We start from the raw sequence: 18,784 nt of genomic DNA on the forward strand, positions 1-18,784 counted from the left end.
CCGCTTTTTTCCCCCTCCCCCCCCCCCAAAGGTTTTTTTGGGCCCACCAAAGAAAAACCGCCCTAAAAAAAAAAAAAAAAAAATATATATATATATATATATATATATATACACACACACACACGCACACACACACACACAGAAAAGAAATGAAGCCAAGAGCTATAAACCAATTATCAGCTGCCTACACACCTTCCTGTTACCCGGCTCCCATAGGCCACCCCCCCTCCTCTCACCTCACTTTCCCCTCTTCGTTTCTCGACTTCCAGCCTCTCATACTCATTTCCTGCCTCTCTTCTCTTCCCCTCTGAGCTGACCTATATCAGCAGAGATGTGGATGCTTTTGTCATATTGCACTCCGAGTTCACCACCACAGTTTCTGTCCTGTCACTTCCCTGCTCTTCATCTCCTCACCCACTCCTCCTCTTCCTCTACCCCTCATTGTTTCACACTGAGCTGACCTACAAAGGCGGGGATGCTGACGTTCTGTCCGTAGTTGACCCTCATGACGGGAGCGATGACCTCATCTATGAAGCGCTGCGACACGCCCAGCTCCAGCAGCGAGTCGGAGAGCGGCCGTCTGGTCATGTTGATGAAGCCGCTGCCTCCCAGAGAGTCCAGGAGTTCCTCCACGGAGCTGAAGGCGTAGCCATGAGCCTGGTACTTATAAATCCTAGATGGCAAACACAGATTACAGACAAATTTAGAAAACACGGCAATACATTTCTCTCACTCGTGTCCGAAATGATCAAAAACAGGTGGAAAGATGAGAGTTGCCTTGAATGGAAAGAGATGAATCACTTCCTGAGGGAGGAGGCTGATTTATTTCAGGTCGGTTAATGCTTCAAAGCAGACATTGAAGCAAGAAACAAAGTCTGGATGATTGAGTCTGTAATTCATTTCTCGGATGCTTTTTTATTAAAAACAAAATTCTCTTCATTAACTTCCTCCATACGTAGGTCTGTTTCACTGGATGATAAATTGTTCCAGAAGTTATTGCAATACGACAACATTGTTGTTTTGAGACCATGATAATGGCATAATAATGCAAGAATACATTCTGAAAAAGTCTAATGAGGTTCCTAAATATATATAAGGACATGTAATGTTAGCAGCAAGCAGTTTTAAGTACCGTTATTAAGCTAACAAGAAAAAAACAAAACAAAACAAAACAAAAAAACAAGGTTATCTTGATCTGATTTCGGAAATTGATCCAATATAGGCCAATAAACAAAAAGAGAGAATTGGATTATACAAGCCCACTGATACGAGCAGCACTTACATCCTGCATACAGACACATTGGTTTATACTTATTGCTCTTGAGCATTGTTTTTTGTTTGATTAATATCACTTCCTCAAGCCTTTTCCAAGATTCCACACTACAGAACAAACAGTAAAAGCATGTATGATGATTTGTGTTGATAGGTCAACTAAGGTTCCTGTCAATTCTCAAAGCTACAATATCAGTATCAAAACGTTGTAATGTTGTCACCCCTAAAACAAACAGCAACATCGAAATTTTCATGTTTACCTCATAAATTTCTCCATGATTTCCTCCACCCACATCTGCAGCCGTATGAAGCTGATCCCATAGCGCCACCAAAGCCGGAACAGATCCAACAGGTACCAGTCGGTCTCCTCCAAAATCACCTCTTCACTATTAAAAACGGCAGTCTTTCCTGCCACATTTCGACGGTATTTCAAACCTTTAAATAGGTGAGAGGAGAAATTTTATTCTAAGCAATGAGCTGTATTTTTGTGAGGAAGGCAAAATATTTAAATATTCTGTGACTGAATATCCCTGGCATTATTAAAACTTGTTATAACTCACCAAGCTGTTTGACAAATTCCTGCATGTGCAGGTTGAGGGAGTGAATAATGGATCCTCCAGACTCATATTCATTGTGGTTGACGGTTACAGTGGCCAGGCGACCTCCGACCTCGCCCTTCTCGAACACGTCCACCTGCACCTCCGGACCAAAGTGTTGGCGCAGGAAATTGGCCGTCGCGCTGCCTCCTATACCTGCTCCAACCACAGCTGGAGCACAGAGAAAAGGAAGATAATGCAATGCAAAAAAAAAACTAAAACTTATGTATTTTGACTAGTTTCTAGTGCAAATATCTTAGTACACTTAAAATAAGACTACACAAATTCACAGATAACTTGAGCTTGCTTAAGTCAATAATTATTGAATATTGATAAAAAGTATTAGTTCCATTGGCAGATTTTGTCACTTAAAACATGGGAAATATGTCTCGTTTCAATATTTAGCTTGTTTAGAAATCCTTTGAGCATAAACTCATCATTTTAAGGTGTTATTTTTACCTTTTCAAACCTTAAAAACATCTCGTACACTCTCTTTGAGTGAATAAATGTCCATATAAAATGTAGATACAATGAAAAAGATTCTCATACTATTTCTGTCGAAAACATTTCTGAAAGCCTCAACTGTCACCGTGCTGTGAAAAAGTATTTCCACTCATTTCATCTCATTTTTTGGTCACAAACGTTTCGAGTGGATGAGTTAGAATGACCTAGTCAGAGTACACACATAAATTCAAATACAGCTGATTCACATGTACAGATTCTGATTAGATTCAGATTTCTATTTATAAAAATGAAAATATTTTTTTTTAATTTTCCATTTCATAATTACGCACTCTCCATGTCGGTCCATCACAGAGAGTTGCAATGAAACCAGTAGAAAATTAAATACAATGAATGAACCAGTGAAGACGTTTTAAAAACAATTGATAATAAAATGTTAGTCAGCCAGACATTTGCTGTTATAATATCTGTGTCTTTCAGAAATGAGCAACAAACAAATTAACCTTTGTTTTATTTTTCATCTGTTTCATGTGTTGCTAGCCACCATGGCTAACAGTAGCTGAATCCAACGGCTGCCTTCAGGGGCCTGCATGTTTTATTTCTCTATGGGTGTGAACAGTTCTTCTTACCGATTCGTGAAGGAGGAGCACCGTCTTCATGAGCGGGTGTCTCCGGGTTTCCGACAGCTGAGCAGACCGTTAGCACCACCGCGATGAGCGGGAGTTGAAAGCCGCCCATAGCCGGTTGGGAGCAGCGCCGAGGGTAAGCGTGTTCGGTTCAGTACCAGCAGATTAGGTTCAGGTTATCTCCCTTCTTTCGCTTGGAGGGACATACTTAGAATAAATATGATGCAGGTTGATTTTACTGAGAAGTAAATCAGTTAATTAAGTTTAATATGGTTCACAAAGATGTACAAAGATGACTGGGAGGATGCGGTAGCAGAGAAGGGGGGTCCGCATCATTTATATGCCAGCGTGCGCCAAATTGGCGTAATCTTTCCGTTATTCAAGAAGCCAGAGCGGCATAAACATTATCGTCATCTATGGCTGATTCAAATAGGGTAGTATAAAATAATTAAATTTTTAATTTGTGAAAAAAATTAAGCTATCTTACATTCAAATACTTTAGTGTGTACAACTGAAAGATAAATATTAGGAGAGGCAGTGAAGAATCTCATCATATGTACTGTATTATGCCTCTGTCTATGAATAGGCCCTAACATCTGATTGGTTACTTTGCGCAATCAAGTCAATTTCAGACCAATCATCTTGACTATATTATTTTATGTTAGAATAAGGCACTGGAAATATACAAACCTTAAACAAATATTTAATTTACTGTGATACTATCTCAATCAATAATTTAATTAAGTATGTATTTCTTAAATTGACTTAGACATTATTTTTAAAATGTCATATATTTGGCCCTCTATAGTTTCAAAGCAATAATTTTGGTTCAAATAAATGAAGTCTTCTCATATTGATACGAGTTACCTTCCAGCATTTTTAGCAAGCAAGATCTTGCGCCGGCGACGTGGAAAGGAGCGGTAGCTACTACTGAACGAGGGTACACGTCCGAAAACATCTTGTGACGTAACAATTTTCGACCAATCAGAAATGGCACTGCAGGTCTTGAAAAGACCTGCAGTGCCATTAGGAGACAAATCTCCATTAGGAGACAAATCTTTTAGGGTTTCTCAATATAAACACCAAAATGTATACTTTTATTATATATAATATAAATATATATTCCTTTCAATAGCTGAACACAAAAATAGTAACTGAAATTAAGATTTTGTTTTTTCAGATGCCTCAGTCTATTCAGTAGTAATATTAGTATATTACTTAAAAAAAAAAAAAAAAAGCTTTTCCCAGCTCAATTAATCTGTATTTTAATTTATTTGTTCACCTGATCTGTAGCACTCAATTTGTTTAATTTATTAAACTAAAATGTTATATTTGATATATTTATGCAACGTCCTCAGTTTATATTTCAATATAAGCTACTGTCTCCACCAGTATTGTTCACTTCAAACATGCTATGTGGGGAAAAAACAAATCAACAGAACCTCATGTTGAAAAACAGTGGATGTTGCTTTTATTTCATTCAACAGAGAAACTGCTGTGACATTGGAGTAAACCACTGAGCTGAAACTAACATTCACACTGTGCCGCATAAACAGTGACTGGCACAGTGGAGCTGTAAGGCTTAAGGACGCCTCAAACATATACTCAATTAAACATGCCTGCGCCACACTCGTACTCACACACACACATCTTCATTTACATCAGCTATCTTACATCTGTGTGGCTGCTCAAACAGCCTCACCGCTTTCTCCTCTCCCTCAGAGGTAAAGAGGTCAACAGTCGACTGGAGATCAGGTCAACCTCTGTTCCCTGCTGTGACCTTAAATGCAGGATGAAGAGATGGCATAACACAGAGACCTTAACCGTTCATCTCGAAGCAAGTCAGCCCCCAGCAATAACACTGCGAGGCCAGCCTGAAGGCTGGGATTCAGGAGGTGCTGGGGGAGGTCATGCTCAGGCCAAAGGGAGGGGTGGGGAGGAGTAGGTCACTGGTCATGGTGGCGATCCAGCCGTTCACTTGGTGGAGCGTCGCGTCGGCTCAGAGGCGGTGGGGGGAGGAGGCGGGCCGCGTCGGTCCAAATCCTCGATGTAGAACATGATCAGCTTTCTGCGCTCCTCTGGGACGCACTCCAGCACGAGGTATCGCTTGTCGTTTTGAAGGATTTTCTCCACGTCTTTCAGATGCTGGTCCGACTCCTGGATCAGCTTTCTGGACCTGGAAAAGTGGAACCATTAGAGCCACAAAAACAGGAACTTTCTTTGAATTTAGCAGTGAATTTATTTCATAAGGGACAGTTTATATTAATCAACATGAGTGCATGAAAACAGCCATGCAAATATGCCAGACTTAGCACCAATTTTCATCTGTAGTTCTCCGACAAGATAGTTTTTACTAACAACTTAACGCTACCAATCAACCCTGTGAACGCGCTGCATACACCGTTACAGGAAAACAGGAGCTTAATTTTTTTTCAGATTCTCTGTCTCATACCATACTGTCGGCATAGTGACAGTTTCAACAAATGCATAAAGAAACAAAACTGGCAGTGTGATTGGAAATTTTATTTTTACTACTTTCTCCACCGTGAGACGAGAAAATCAGTAAATATCAGTAAATTTTAAATATGATTCAGTGCAGTGGCTTGAATATTTTTCAATAATATTTGTGTTTGTAGGCCATTACAATTACAAATAAGTGATTGCTTTTCTTTATGACTGCAATAGTACCAAAAAATATTGTGATAAAATTCTAGGTCCATTTTGCCTGTCCGTAATGCAGTTTTTAAAGGGTTCCTGCTGAGTGCACACACCTGTACGTGATGAACTTTGTCTCCTTCAGCAGGGTTCTGAAGTCAGCTTTGGCCGTGATGTATTTGTCTTTGATGTAGTCTTCAAACTCTCGCTGTCTCTTCTGCAAAAAGAGATAAACACATAAAACATGAAAACCACACAAATCGGATTTTGTTGAGTTAATATGTTGAATTGCTGCAGGTGTTAGATAGTCTCTTACTCTGTCACTGGAGGAGAATTTAATACAGCGAGGGTCATCTTTGATGACCTTCTTGACTTCCTTCCATGTAGTCGTCAGTGTGATCTGCAACAACGAAACTTTTAAATAAGCTGCTTCATTTAAAAAATTAAAGTGACGCTCAGGCTGGAAACCTTCCCAGAAGTTCTCCTTACATTTGAACATTTTTCTGCGTCATGTTTTAACTTCTCACCATGCTGGTCTCGTCAAGCAGCTGCCTGAACTGTTCCTTCTTCTTCTTGGCCAGCGCCTCTACGTGCTCGTTGAACAGCTTCTCCTTCTCCTCCCTTTCCAGCAGGGAAGCCGACTCCCAGCGGTGGTCCTTCCGCAGGTTGCGGCGCGTGTCCGACCACGTTGCGTCCGAAGAACGGACCTGAGGGAGGGGCAGAAATCTCTTACAGCCAAGATAATCGCAAAGTATGCAACAAAGAAATAAATAAATAAATATGGAGGTTTGAAGATTCAGGAAGGATCAGAGTGCTGCAGCACCAGCGACGGAAACCCTGGAGCATCTCACCATGTCAGACATGAGGGCTTTGAAGTTCTGGATGGCCTCCTCCCGTTTGTGCTGCTCCCTTTCTCGGTCGATCTCTTTGGTCTGCTCCGATCGGGCTTTCTGCACCTCCCGCTCCCTCTCTCTGAGGCTGGCCTCGATGCGAGCCTGCCGCTCCAGCTCTCGCTCCTTCTCAATGTCCACATTCTATAGGGCAGGGAAAACATTATTACCTTAATGCAGGGATGTAACTCATTTTCACTTTGGGTCATGTCAAGGTCATAATGATCTTAAACGGCCGGTTGTATCAGAATCAGTAAAATAAACCTGCATCATGCATGCAAGATGTAAGTGCTGCTCATATCAGTGTGTCTTAAAATTCATTTATGGTGGACATGTTTTGAAACTGATGTAATTGTTTTTTGTGGCAATGAAAATCACAGATTTGTGGGACCAATTTAGAAATATTCGCAAAATATCTTACAATATTTGCAGTTATGTATGACGGTAACTTTTTGTTCGATGGGCTATAATTTGACATCAAGTAAAGCTGAGGAAGCAGTGTAGCAGAAGTCAGAAATACTGCCACCTGCAGGTGGGAGTTAGCATCAAATAAACCCAATGTTTTGACAATTTTGGTGGAAATTTTGCAGTAAAGTCACAATTATGCATTATTGCAAAAAAAGTGCAAGGATCTGTTGATTTTCCATGACTGGAGAAACTGATGCAATCTGGCAGTATATGAATAAAAACTGCTTTGATTAGATTGATACAATATTTAAGCACAGAACTGTTATATTAAAGGTTTTATTTATGCGTCCCTCTGGAGTCCAAAGGGCCAAATTTGGCCCCTGGGGCCTTGAGTTTGACACATTTTCAGTCCATTCTCCTCTGTTCAAAGAGCTGCTCCTACCTTTGCTTGTTTCTCCATGAACTGTTTGAATAGCTCCTCTCTGAGAGCGGAGCTGTCCACAGCCTTGTACCGAGGGTCAGTCTCTAGCCGCTCTTTCACTTTGCTCCATCGCTGATTTCCCTCCACATGTTGGTCGCTTAGCAGGTCAAAAAAGTCTTGCCTAACCTGAGCAGAAAAAAGTAAAACTCGTGAGCAAACCTTTCCAGAATTGTGGCAAAGTAAAATTTAAGTTTATGACGAGTACAGCTAAGGATTATTGTGCTGCAAATCTGTGAAAATGTGCTATTTAATTAAATCAGGAGAGAATTGTTGTGGTCAGAGAAAGAGACTCTTCTTTACCCCACATGGTGCTCAGCTAGGAAAAACTTTTTTTCTGCTAGTTACAAACCTTAAGCATTGCATATGTGAATTCCTCCTACCACTGATCAATGACATGTTCTACCAACAGAAAACAGCTTCCTGCAAAAGCTCTGCAATTCAAAATAAAACCTTTAAAAACCAGAGCGCAGGTTTAGGTTAGCCTTACCTTCTCTCCTCTGGTTTTGGAGTCTTCTTTGTCTCTCTTCCTCATAGCGGTCATAAATTCGATGAAGATCGCCTCCCTGTCCTTCATCTTGTCGATGGCCTTGAATCTTGGATCTCTTCCATGCTTCATGGCAAATTCACTAAATGTTGTTCTGCAGATTTGAAAGCAAGAAACCAGTGTCACTTTGGCCTATTAGAGTGAAAGTTTAACAAGGATCATAAATGAATATCCACAACTGGTTGTTGAACAAACCAGTAAAAAAGTTTCACAGCCATCTTCAGAAACATTCAGAATAAAAATGGCAGGTGTGTTTACTTGGGTGTGAGCTTGGAATCCTCCATCATCCGCCTGAAATCATCTTTGGCCTGCATGAGCTTGTTCTTCTTCTCCTTTCTTTCCTCTTCAGCTCTTGTTTTCACATACTGATCAAAAACCTGAGGACACGATCATAAATAATGACTGGAGGATGAAAAACGAAAAAGAGACAAATACAGAGTAGATAAAAAGAAGAAGAAATGATGAAAATGAACCTGTTTCCTTTCTTTTGGGTTGAGCAGAAGGTAGCGCGGGTCGAACACGATCTTATGGAGCTCTTTGTCCCAGGTCGAGAACGCAGACACCTGCAAGCAGGACAAACAAACTGCTATTCCATAGAAAACTACGATTCTTCTGAACCAGAAAATAAAGAAATAAATCCAATACATTTCTGCTAAGCTATAAAAACTTTAAAAAATGTCCTGAGAAACTGAAAATGTCAGTAATGATGATAAAGGTAGACTTTAATATTCAATAAGATGGACAAGTAAGCATTTCATAAGGTGGAGAACAGTAGATATTTTCAGCTTGTACTCAAACATCATTACACTTTTATACTGCAAATCAGATTCGTTCATCAATATATTTAGAATTAATAAATGTTATTATTAATCCATAGAGGGAATTTAAGTGTTGACTTTATGAACGTTTTCAAAATAGTTATTTTTAATGTTTTACTGCATACTTTACTTAGTTTAAGTCTGCATTAAAACAGACTATATCTGAAAACAGACTAAATTTAAAAGTGCATGACAAGAGCTCTACAAATAAGATTTGAGGTATTTAGAAGGTTGTGTTTTGTTACCCCTCTCTCCAGCAGCATGTCTCTGAACTGGGTCATCCTGGCCTCTAGGGGCACCACCGCTCTCTCTCTGGCTGCTCGCAGCTCTGCCTCCATGGCTGCTTCCTTCTCAGAGTCTGCCTCCTTCGTTTCTTCCTTCCTGTCAGGGGGAATCAAACCATCACAAGGTGAAGAAGAGCTTAAGCAATAATAAATTAAACGAGTGGTTCAACCTATGAATGGTTTTACATTAAATGAGCAGACTTACTTTCTCTTTTTGGATTTGGTTGGCTCCTCATCTGGACTATCGTCAGTGGCCAGCGACGTCTCTGGTTCCTCCTTACTGACACCTGAGTACATCAAAATAACTTTCTTAGCGTAAAAGCTGCTAAAATGACCTTTTCTGTTGCAGCTGAAAGCCTCAAATAAAAAAAAAAAGCCTGCTTTTGTTCTGCTCACCCGTCTTCTTGCTGTCCTCCAGGCCCCTCTTGTGTGGTGGCTCCTGGATGTGTTTGTCCACGTCGGATCGGCCGACCAGCTCTTCGGGCCGGTCCCACATCGACAGCCGTGTGGTCGGGTTGTAGAAGAAAACCCGGTCGTCACCCGTCCATACCACACACCTGATGGAAAGAACAACAAAAATAGATTTTATTGTCTTTTTTTCTCCTCTGTCAGTAAGAAGCGATTATGTTGGTGTGTGGAGGATGTGGGATGCATACCAAGGTGTGCCAGGTATGGGGTTGGTGGCGACAGGCCGGGCTTTCTGAGCTGCCTTTTCTTCCTCGGTCATCTCTTCTTCTTTAGGTTCCTTGACAAACAGAGAGAGGGAAACAGGTTTTCATCTCCTGTGTTGTTTTTGTAACTTCTTTATATGTTTTGGTTGCAGTTTATTCTAATATCCCCATTAGATTGTTGTTCATATTGTTTACTGACCTCCTTCACATTATTAGTGTTTTCCATCTTTATATCATCATCCTCCATCTCCATTGCCTCAGCTTCCTCCTGGGTCAGACGTTCTTTGGCCTTCTCTGCTTCTTTTTCTAAGAAAAACACACAGACACGCACGTTTAAAAAAACACATGGAGGAAAGAATGAGACCTCATAATGACATCCATCCTGGCAGTTCAGATGGAACCGGATAAAACTGTTCACACATGAAATTAAAAGCATGTTCTGTTTAATTAAACAGAACAGTGCAGTCAGCAGATCTGCTGCAATAAACACTGCATCAATTAATGGCATGATAAATTAAAACGAGGATGATCGTTTCCATTGGCATGATTTATTGTTTTTCTCTTTTCTCTCTAAATTTCTACCAAAAACTGGATAACAAAAATTTACAGGCTGGTGCTTTTGTCTTAGCTAGCCCTTCTTTTGGAGGACAGTTTTGCTTGCAGACGTCATAATTAATTTGATTTGTCGCTTCTGTTTATTGATTTTGGATAAACAGTTCCGGTGTTAAATGTTCATTGGAATTTAAAGCTCATCGATCTTTCAGAATAAGTTCTTGCATTATTATGCCATCACCATTATATTACTTCCAAATGGTCACAAAACAACAATATTACCATTTATTGCAATAGTTTCTGGGACAATTTATCGTCCAGCAAAACTTGCTAAACTTTTTAACAAACACAAAAATTTTAATTTCTGTTCAAAAGTAAAGCTGAACTCACAGAAGTCAGAAGTTCCTACCTTTCTCTATGAGGGCCTGTGGTTTCTCCCAGGTGGACTCCAGCGTGCGGTTGTTGTAGTAGTACGTTTTCCCATCGGCTGTCCTGTACTCCGTCCACTCAGGAAGCTGCAGCGATCCGGCTATGGACGCCGGAGCCGGCGAAAGCGTCAGCTGCGGGTGCATCATGGAAACTAAAGGCGGGCCCATACCAGGGAGCATGCCTGTTGTTGGAAAACAGACGGAAAACATTCATTTTAATTATTTTCTACAGTGAGTTATGTCTGATTTCCTAAGATGTTAATGAATATTTAGAAAACAGCATGAAAAAACCCAGCTGAATAGCTTTCATAAAACATTTTAGAAACTTTAGGGGCAGTTTGTGAATGAAACGCAAAATACCACTTAAAGAGTATTTGTAGAATAAAATTATTACGTTTAATAACACCTTCACCATAAACAACTAATTAACAGATAACACAAGCCAAATACACACAAAAAAAACAAACAAGTAGTGACCACACACTCACAACCATGCCACAGAAGAAGACAACCACATGATCACAACACATAGCCCGAATTAGCTGCTACAGGGCAACAACAGCTAGTGTTAATGGGACAGAGACGGCTTCTCTTCTGTCGTTTTCTCCTTCCTAAGAACAGGCTGCTCCTAACAACCAACAAATTCTCTTTAGATGCTGAACGCGGTAAATAAAAAGCAGCTAAACTCTCAAGGTCAATCCCAAGGACAACACATCTTGAAGTCAAACCTTAAAAAGTTTTTTTGCGAGCACAAGGATGTTTGTCTTGAACTGCTGATGGTAGAAAAAACATCATAGCTAAACATTAATGTAGATAAGATATAAAGTTCTGATAAAACCAGAACTTTGATGAGAAATGATAACAAAGCTACACATTCTGTTTCTTTCTGTTGGAATGGCTGAAAAAAGTCACCACTGTACAGCGAATGGATGCATTCAACACCATGCTACTGGTTTTAAACGACCCCATGTTGACACCATACGATGCATGTAGATATCATTCACTACCATGCCATCTACTGTTGATCTGAGAGGCGAGCGAGCGGCTGGGTGTTTACCGTTGGCGCTGGGGCCTGCCTTTACACAGGGAGCACCTACTATCTGCACCATTGCTACACCTGCAAGAACAACGGACAAGCAAGCATGGGGATTGAACACAGCAGGAAACTGGACATCTTCTACCATGGTGTGCAAAGAGTGTGTGGCGTCCCACTTGGACAAACCGGCGTCAAAAAGGTTGGAAATCTCATATTTCTGAATCTGAGGAGATGAAATTATTTACACTAAACACTGAGGGACATCACAGCGTAGGATGCCATGTTGTCTTGTTTATAATTTAATTCATATGAAGCAACTGAAACGACTGGAAGGAGCCATTTTCCACATTTTATATGAATCCCAGAAAAACCCTTGAGATCTGCAGTGCCTTTCCTTATTCATACCTCTTGCACTTTTTCTTGTTTTCTTACACTAAAACCATGAACTTCAATGCATTTTATTTATATTTAAGTCATTGTAGTGCAGAATTGTGGAAGTTACAGTTGGTCTTAGCACTTTTCACAAATAAAAAGTTGAATACCGCAGCATTAATTACATTCAGCCCCCTGAGCCGGTACCTTTTAGAACAATACTGGGTTTTGTCTCCACCAGCTTTGCACAAAAACAGAATCTGTCTTGGTAAAACTGTCTGATCAGATGAGTGTTTATGAAATTTAATTTTCAATTACTGACACAAATCCTCAATTAGCTTTGACCGAAACATTCTAGTGCAATCTAAACCACAAGTGTCAAACTCAAGGCAAGCTGTTCACAGTCCTGAGATTTGCTCCATTCACTTTTCCTATCCCTGCTGAAGAGAAACATTAGCACAGCATGATGCTGATTAAGATCTGAACATATGCACTTAAGCTAAGATTAAAATGCACAAATAGGCCTGTCACAATAACAAATCTGAAAACACATTCAGACAGATCAATAAACTTTAAATTAAATTTAAGCAAAACAACAGGAACAACTAACAAAATGGCTACTGAAGTCTCTGTTAACAAAACTGTCCTTCAGAAAAAGAGCTAGCTGAGAAAATGCAACAGGCTAAAGACTTTTGTCATCCAAATTTTAGTAAAAAAAGAAAAATAATAAATCATCCAAATAGAAGTTATTGAGCTCGTTTTAATTTATTATACAATTATTTGATTTATTGCAACAGGTCTGCACACAAACTGACTATTTACCAATTAGCTGAACTTTGAGGGAACCTGGTTGCACGTGATTTTATTCAGCGTAGAATGGTCTAAATATGGTCAGATTTTTATCTAGTAAAACATTTTACAATCATTTGTGTTGGTCTGCTAAATAAAATACAAAGAGGTTTATTGTTGCAATAGAAAAAGTTAAAGAGGTATGAATACAGCGCAACATTTTACTTTGACCTCTACGCTGCACTACTAGAGGTTGCTACAATAAGCCACAAAGCAACACTTGCAAACAAGACAAAAACATTTATAATTTGCCCATAAAGACCTAAAATTAAAAATCATTAAATATGCACCACAGTTTCATTAGAACAGCAGCTTTTGAGCTGCAGGTGTCATTCTCACCTGGTAGAGGGATGTGCATGCCTGGCAAAGGCACCCGGAAAGGTGGCACCATGACGGGTGGGAAGGCAGGTATGGCTGCAGTGGGCTGGGCCACACTGTGAGGCAAGGCTGCTGGCAGCAGTGGCACAGTCTGGACCGCCGTGACAGGGGACGGCACCGTGGAAACGGTCACCACGGTGACCGGCGACACAGCAACAGTGGACGTCACGGTGGCAACAGGGGGGAGGTCTGCTACAACGGTGGCTGTGAGGTAAGAAAGACAAAAACGACAAGGCACTTTAAGCTTCGTGTTCGCTGAGGCGCTGAGCGCCGAGGAACATTTGCTTACCTGCGATGGACACAGAGGGCGAGGGGGTGGTGATGGGGTCTGGACTCGAGGTCAGCGTGTGGGTCGGGGTAGAGGTCGGGGCCTGAGTGGGGGAGGCCGCCGCCGTGCTGGCAGCTGTGTTTCCGCTGTTGGTGCTAGTGGGTCCGGTTGCACCCACGTTCGCACCAGAACCTGCAGCTGTAGCCCCCGCTACCAGAAGAGGGTTGAGTTCAGACTGCTGGATGATCTTCACACCATCTGGTTTGCTCCATGATGACTCTCTGGTCCGAGCGTTGTAGTAATATGTCTGAGGAGGAAATAAGTCATCAAACAAAGTTATTTCTTTTATTGAAAAGCTTAGCAGCAATGTAGGAATCTGCTAAACCTGTTTTATTTACTCCCTCAAGTCAATTTCTCCCTCCTTTTTTGCTAAATAAATATTCCAAACACTTCAAAGTACGTATTTATGTTTTTTAAAACATTTTAAATGCTTAATAGGAAACATATTCTGGCAGCATTTTGAACATTTTATAGTCAAGATAGGGATCTACATTATCTGGAGAAATGGACAGAAACAGGCCCTTTCAATGTGTACATTTCATTTACATTGACTTTAAATGAGTAAAACTCTGTTTTACAGCAAAAGATCTCTCAATTTGTTTTCAAACTATGATTTTGTCACCAGCATTACTTTTGCAGGTTTACAAAGCAATGATCACCTCAGTAGATTACAAAAACTGAATGTATCTTTCACTGTTATTACAGAACAGGTATATTTTAGCTTTTATTATGCAAGTTTAACCATAAAACAAACATTTTCAAGAGAATGCAGCCAAAAATGTTCGGACTAAGGATCTGTGCTTGAGTTAAGCAGTTGTCCCTTATGAATATAATTGCAATCAAGTTCTTTCCTCCAAGATAAATGAAAAAAAAATATTCTGATGGGAGTTTTCATCCTACCTTTCCCTCTGAAGTTTTGTTCTCTACCCAGATTTCCTCTGCGGGATTGAGAGCTGGGTTTCCAGATGCAGGAACAGGAGGCATCCCAGGAGGAAACAGCATCCCTGGAGGAGGCGGCAAGTTGCCAATGGGAGGGGGAAGGAAAGGAGGCCTCTGCAGAAGAAGATGCAACAATGCATTTGGCTATCAGACTTTCTATCACAACAAAACATACATTTGTAGCAAACAGAAAACCTGCAAGAATAATTCAAAGTGGCTGATGCGTCATGGACTCATTTAAAGAAAGTCTCCCTGCATTAAAGAATCAATTACTGCAAAAGCTAGAGAGATCATCAAACATGCTAAGTCATATCCTTCTCTGATGAGTGAAGTCTTCTAAAAGCTGAACTTGTTAGGTTCACAGAGAGGAAAGCACAAAAAGCATTATTCATGTCTACTCACTGCTTCTCTCTTTTTGAAAATTGCTACTAAAAATAATACAAACACTAAGAAAACTACACCTGTTAATTACCTGCAACTGTTCTAATAATTTTTACAATTGCTTTAAACTCCGAATATAAAAAGTGAAAAAGCAACTAGCATCAACTGTCCCTTCAAATAGGAAATGAATAGATTTTGCATCAACTGAATAACAAAGCGATGTGCTCCATCTGTGGCCGGATGTTGGAAAACAAAGAGCTCTCCGAACGTATAGCATGAAATCAATATGTAACATGGTGTAATACAGTTATAATGACTGTGAAATATGGCATACACAATGACAGAAAGAAGTGCTAATGTTGCAGAAATATGTAAAACATTCACCTGGAGGTGAGGAGGTCCAATGGGTGGTGGCATGCCTCCGGGTGGTGGGATAGGCGGCATGTTTGGGTCAAAGGGAGGTCGAGCAAACGGGGGTCTTGGCGGCGGGCCCCTCATCATGCCAAATGGAGGCGGCGGTGGCCTTAGCAGTGGCGGAGGCCCTCGTAAAACTGGGGTCTGGGCTGGCGTAGGTGCGGGGGCAGTGGCAGGCGCAGGGCTGCGGAACCGCACTGCCTGCTGCGCCATTCTGGTCAATAAAGTAAAGGATTTTAATGCTTCAAGCTGCAGCTCTTCAATGCACAATACAAAAAGAAAATTAGAGCTGCACCATACGTAGAATGCAAATGTGTGAAGGTGGTTAGCCATTTTCAGTATCAGTGAAGAGTCTGAAAGATGATGTCAGAGGAAGAACAAAGGCTTCCAATAAGGAAACTTTGTTTTCTACAGATGCATGCTGGCATTTAAGCAACAATTATTAAGCTGTAAGTATTACACCAAAGCTCCTTTCTTCTATTTGTCATGTACAATTGTGTTTTAGGCAACACTGGCAGTAGTTTGAAAAATTAATTTCAATCAATTGAGCTAATGGCCCAACATCTCTTAAAGGAATACAGAAAACACTGATGTTTACAGTTAGCAATGCTTTGTACATGGATTTACTCAGTAAACTGTGCAAAACATCAATATAAAAACAGTTCAAAAAGTCAACTTCATTCTTTGTTTATTTTGAAAAATTAGTGAAATCCAGTTAGTTCTATGTGGAGCTGTTTAATGCAGACTGCTGAAATATGGTGCCCATTTAGAGATACAGGTGTACCATAAAAAACAACAAGCAAAAGTGAGATAAGGAGGTATGCTTTAATTCTTTTTCACTGGGACTTATTTATACATACCTATGTTCAATAACATGGCTGATGCAGACATTAACTATCTTACCATATATATTTATTTCCAAAACAAATCAATTTAGGTTCAAAATATTTTTACAATTTCTTCAAGGGAAATTACAATCAGCTAAAAATCAGTATTTATCCAGATCACTTCTGTATCTTCCCAGAATTTCTACCATCTTAAATCTGCAAACAGTGCAGCAGTGCAATTCCCCATGAACCAAAAAGTCAACAATAGCCTCTAAGAATATTTTAAAATTGGTATAATATCGGTATAAACTACACATGTTTATAGTTTAAATGTGTATGTGAGTTTTTTTGTTGTATGCGTTTGTAGTAATGTAGTCTATTAACCAACACACTTATATACTAAATGCTTTCGGGTCATACTCAGATAACTCTGAACAAAAATCAATCATGTTGTGATTGTCGCCTCTTGCTAGTCAGGCTAATAGCCACCCCGTTCATTCAATATACAGAGCGGACTGCTGTTTACCTAAACATATTACGTGATTTATCTAACAAGCTTTTAAATGTAAATATGCAACTTGTGAGAACATAAGACCGGGCTCTGGTCAAAACAGTCGTTTTAGGATTAGGAAAGTTTCTGATCCGCGTGTTATAGACGGAGAGGCGCAACATAAGGCTAGTTAGCTACAGGCTAGTTAGCTGCCGTGGCTACATTCACAAGTAAAAACGCCAAAAATCTCAGTCGTAGACATCCCCGACCAGGTGCATATAAAATCTGCATTTGTATTTAATATTACACTTTAACCATTTTGCTGTAAACTCGTATTTTTCTCATAGCTGACCTGTTGTCGTTAAACCCAAGAGTTTCGCTCTCTGTCTGGTCCGCCATTACAGGAAAGTGTAACCGCTTTCTTCCTGGAAACGCCCCCAAAAGGTAATCACACGTTTCTATTGGTTGATCGTTGCCGTCCATAACGGTCCAGTTCAAGCTGCGCGCTCTGCGATTGGACACAAATGTTCTCGCGATCCTTTAGCTAAATGTTTATTGGCCTTCTTTTATCAGTTTATCTTTGTTCAGCGTGGAGCTAAGGATTTTAAACATAGGCTGTTCTGCTAATTTTTCATGCTGTTAGTGCTGACTCTGTTGTGCATTTTAATGTACGTACATCTTAATGTAAGCATTAAACGTTTGCACAGGTCAGTTATAGTTACCAGTGAAACTTTGGTTGAAAATGCACTTCAAAATATATCCATCCTTTATCTTCAAAGTTAAGATATTTTATTTAAAAATCGAGTCACGATTGAATGACGTGCCCTAAAGTCATTCAGTGACCCTTCAGTATTTCTCCTTAAAAATATAAAAGAAAAAAAATTCAAGATTCAGGAAATTTGAGCATGTATAGTAAGAAATGTTGATATAAAAAAGTGTATGCACCATGTATTGTGAACATTTTATTTAAAAACATGAAATCAGCTATCACCTGGAGGCTGGCTTATAAACTCTCCACATTGTTTAGTCTTGGTGAGAGGTGACATCAGCCAACACTGAAATTATGTTGAGCCAATGATGACTTCTTAGATAAAACCAGCTGAATAATAACGCTGCACTGAATAACCATCAAAGACAAATGGCCTCAAAGCTCCATCGTGCCAGTAACTTTGGTCGAGGTTTTCCTCCTCCATCCAGCTTCTGGCAAATCCGGGCCTATAAAAGCATTTTAAAAATAAATTTAAATCTTTGTGATTTATTGACTGTCAAGTATCTAAATACACTGAAAACAAGATGTGTAAAATATGGCAATCAGAAACTTTACACCGAACCTTAAACTCTGGCTCTGGCCCATATGGTACATGGTTGCTTGATGATGGGGGTTAAAGGGCAAATAGGAATTGCAGGAGACTGGTTGAGGCACAGGAGATGGACCAAATAGAATAGGGTCCAGAAACCTGGGTTGACCTGAAGGCATACTTTGTGAGCCAATACAGTGAATATTTGAGTCCTGCTGTTGTCCTGATGTTTGGTCATATTTCCCTTCAAAAGCTTGCTTTCTGTCTTTTCTCTTCCGGGGGCGATACTCGTAATCTGGTACCACAGTCAGAGCCAACATGAGTTATAATCAAAAGTTACGTCATCAAATGTCTTCCACAGAATACTTGACTAGAAGATGAAGTGATTGTACAGTCAATAATTAACATAAGCTTTTCAAATCCACTGTCGGACATACATGTAATGTTCATACCAGGGAAGTGCAGTCTGTGCATCTTCTTCAGCTTGTCAGCTGCTTTAAAGTAGGGCCTCTTCTGTTCCTCACTGAGCTTATACCACTCATTTCCAAGCTGAACACTGATGTCATTGCTGGTTCTTCCTGGAAAGGCTTTTTGCATGGCCTCTCTGTGGACGCGAGCCCACACTAGAAAAGCGTTCATTGGCCGTTTGACCCGTCCGTTCTCTTGGATAAACTGGTTAGGTTTGAAATCTGAGGAAAAGATTTTAGGTATTTACATCCAATCACAGTAATGCAGTTAGATCCACTTTAAAAAATCTCTAACACACAATCCTAACAGTGGCTAAT

General features: G+C 40.1%; 3 protein-coding genes across 4 annotated transcripts in view; all 3 read right to left on the bottom strand.

Moving 5' to 3' along the window:
* pcyox1l (prenylcysteine oxidase 1 like) overlaps positions 1 to 3,307 on the bottom strand; it is a 10,494-nt gene extending 7,187 nt beyond the window's left edge. The window contains exons 1-4 of the mRNA XM_015046022.1: positions 2,960 to 3,307; positions 1,833 to 2,039; positions 1,533 to 1,707; positions 462 to 673 (exon numbers count right to left, since the gene is read on the bottom strand). Of these exons, the coding sequence (XP_014901508.1) occupies positions 462 to 673; positions 1,533 to 1,707; positions 1,833 to 2,039; positions 2,960 to 3,068 (703 nt within the window). The 5' untranslated portion in view covers positions 3,069 to 3,307. The remainder of the gene's footprint in view (positions 1 to 461; positions 674 to 1,532; positions 1,708 to 1,832; positions 2,040 to 2,959) is intronic.
* Positions 3,308 to 4,399: 1,092 nt separating this feature from the next.
* Positions 4,400 to 17,139, bottom strand: tcerg1b (transcription elongation regulator 1b (CA150)). Of its 2 annotated transcripts, XM_015046024.1 has the most exons (21): positions 17,054 to 17,139; positions 15,355 to 15,598; positions 14,551 to 14,703; positions 13,612 to 13,897; positions 13,284 to 13,526; positions 11,745 to 11,804; positions 10,669 to 10,869; positions 9,907 to 10,013; positions 9,693 to 9,781; positions 9,433 to 9,593; positions 9,242 to 9,323; positions 8,998 to 9,133; positions 8,408 to 8,497; positions 8,193 to 8,311; positions 7,878 to 8,028; positions 7,352 to 7,516; positions 6,463 to 6,645; positions 6,139 to 6,318; positions 5,928 to 6,011; positions 5,728 to 5,828; positions 4,400 to 5,132 (listed from the first exon to the last, which is right to left on the bottom strand). In XM_015046024.1, the coding sequence occupies exons 1-21, from the start codon at positions 17,098 to 17,100 to the stop codon at positions 4,931 to 4,933; spliced, it is 3,084 nt and encodes a 1,027-aa protein (XP_014901510.1). In that variant the 5' UTR covers positions 17,101 to 17,139; the 3' UTR covers positions 4,400 to 4,930. The 2 variants fall into 2 exon arrangements, with proteins under 2 accessions (XP_014901510.1, XP_014901511.1); XM_015046025.1 differs by lacking the exon at positions 11,745 to 11,804.
* Positions 17,140 to 17,648: 509 nt separating this feature from the next.
* Positions 17,649 to 18,697, bottom strand: LOC106955707 (sex-determining region Y protein-like). Its single transcript, XM_015046026.1, has 3 exons — positions 18,452 to 18,697; positions 18,033 to 18,294; positions 17,649 to 17,916 (listed from the first exon to the last, which is right to left on the bottom strand). Exons 1-3 carry the CDS (start codon positions 18,636 to 18,638, stop codon positions 17,787 to 17,789), a joined length of 579 nt encoding a protein of 192 aa, XP_014901512.1. The 5' UTR covers positions 18,639 to 18,697; the 3' UTR covers positions 17,649 to 17,786.
* Between the last annotated feature and the right edge of the window lie 87 nt (positions 18,698 to 18,784).

The sequence above is a fragment of the Poecilia latipinna genome, unplaced genomic scaffold (genome assembly GCF_001443285.1).
Source record: "Poecilia latipinna isolate Pla-1442-1.1 unplaced genomic scaffold, P_latipinna-1.0 Scaffold761, whole genome shotgun sequence".
Lineage (NCBI taxonomy): Eukaryota > Metazoa > Chordata > Actinopteri > Cyprinodontiformes > Poeciliidae > Poecilia > Poecilia latipinna.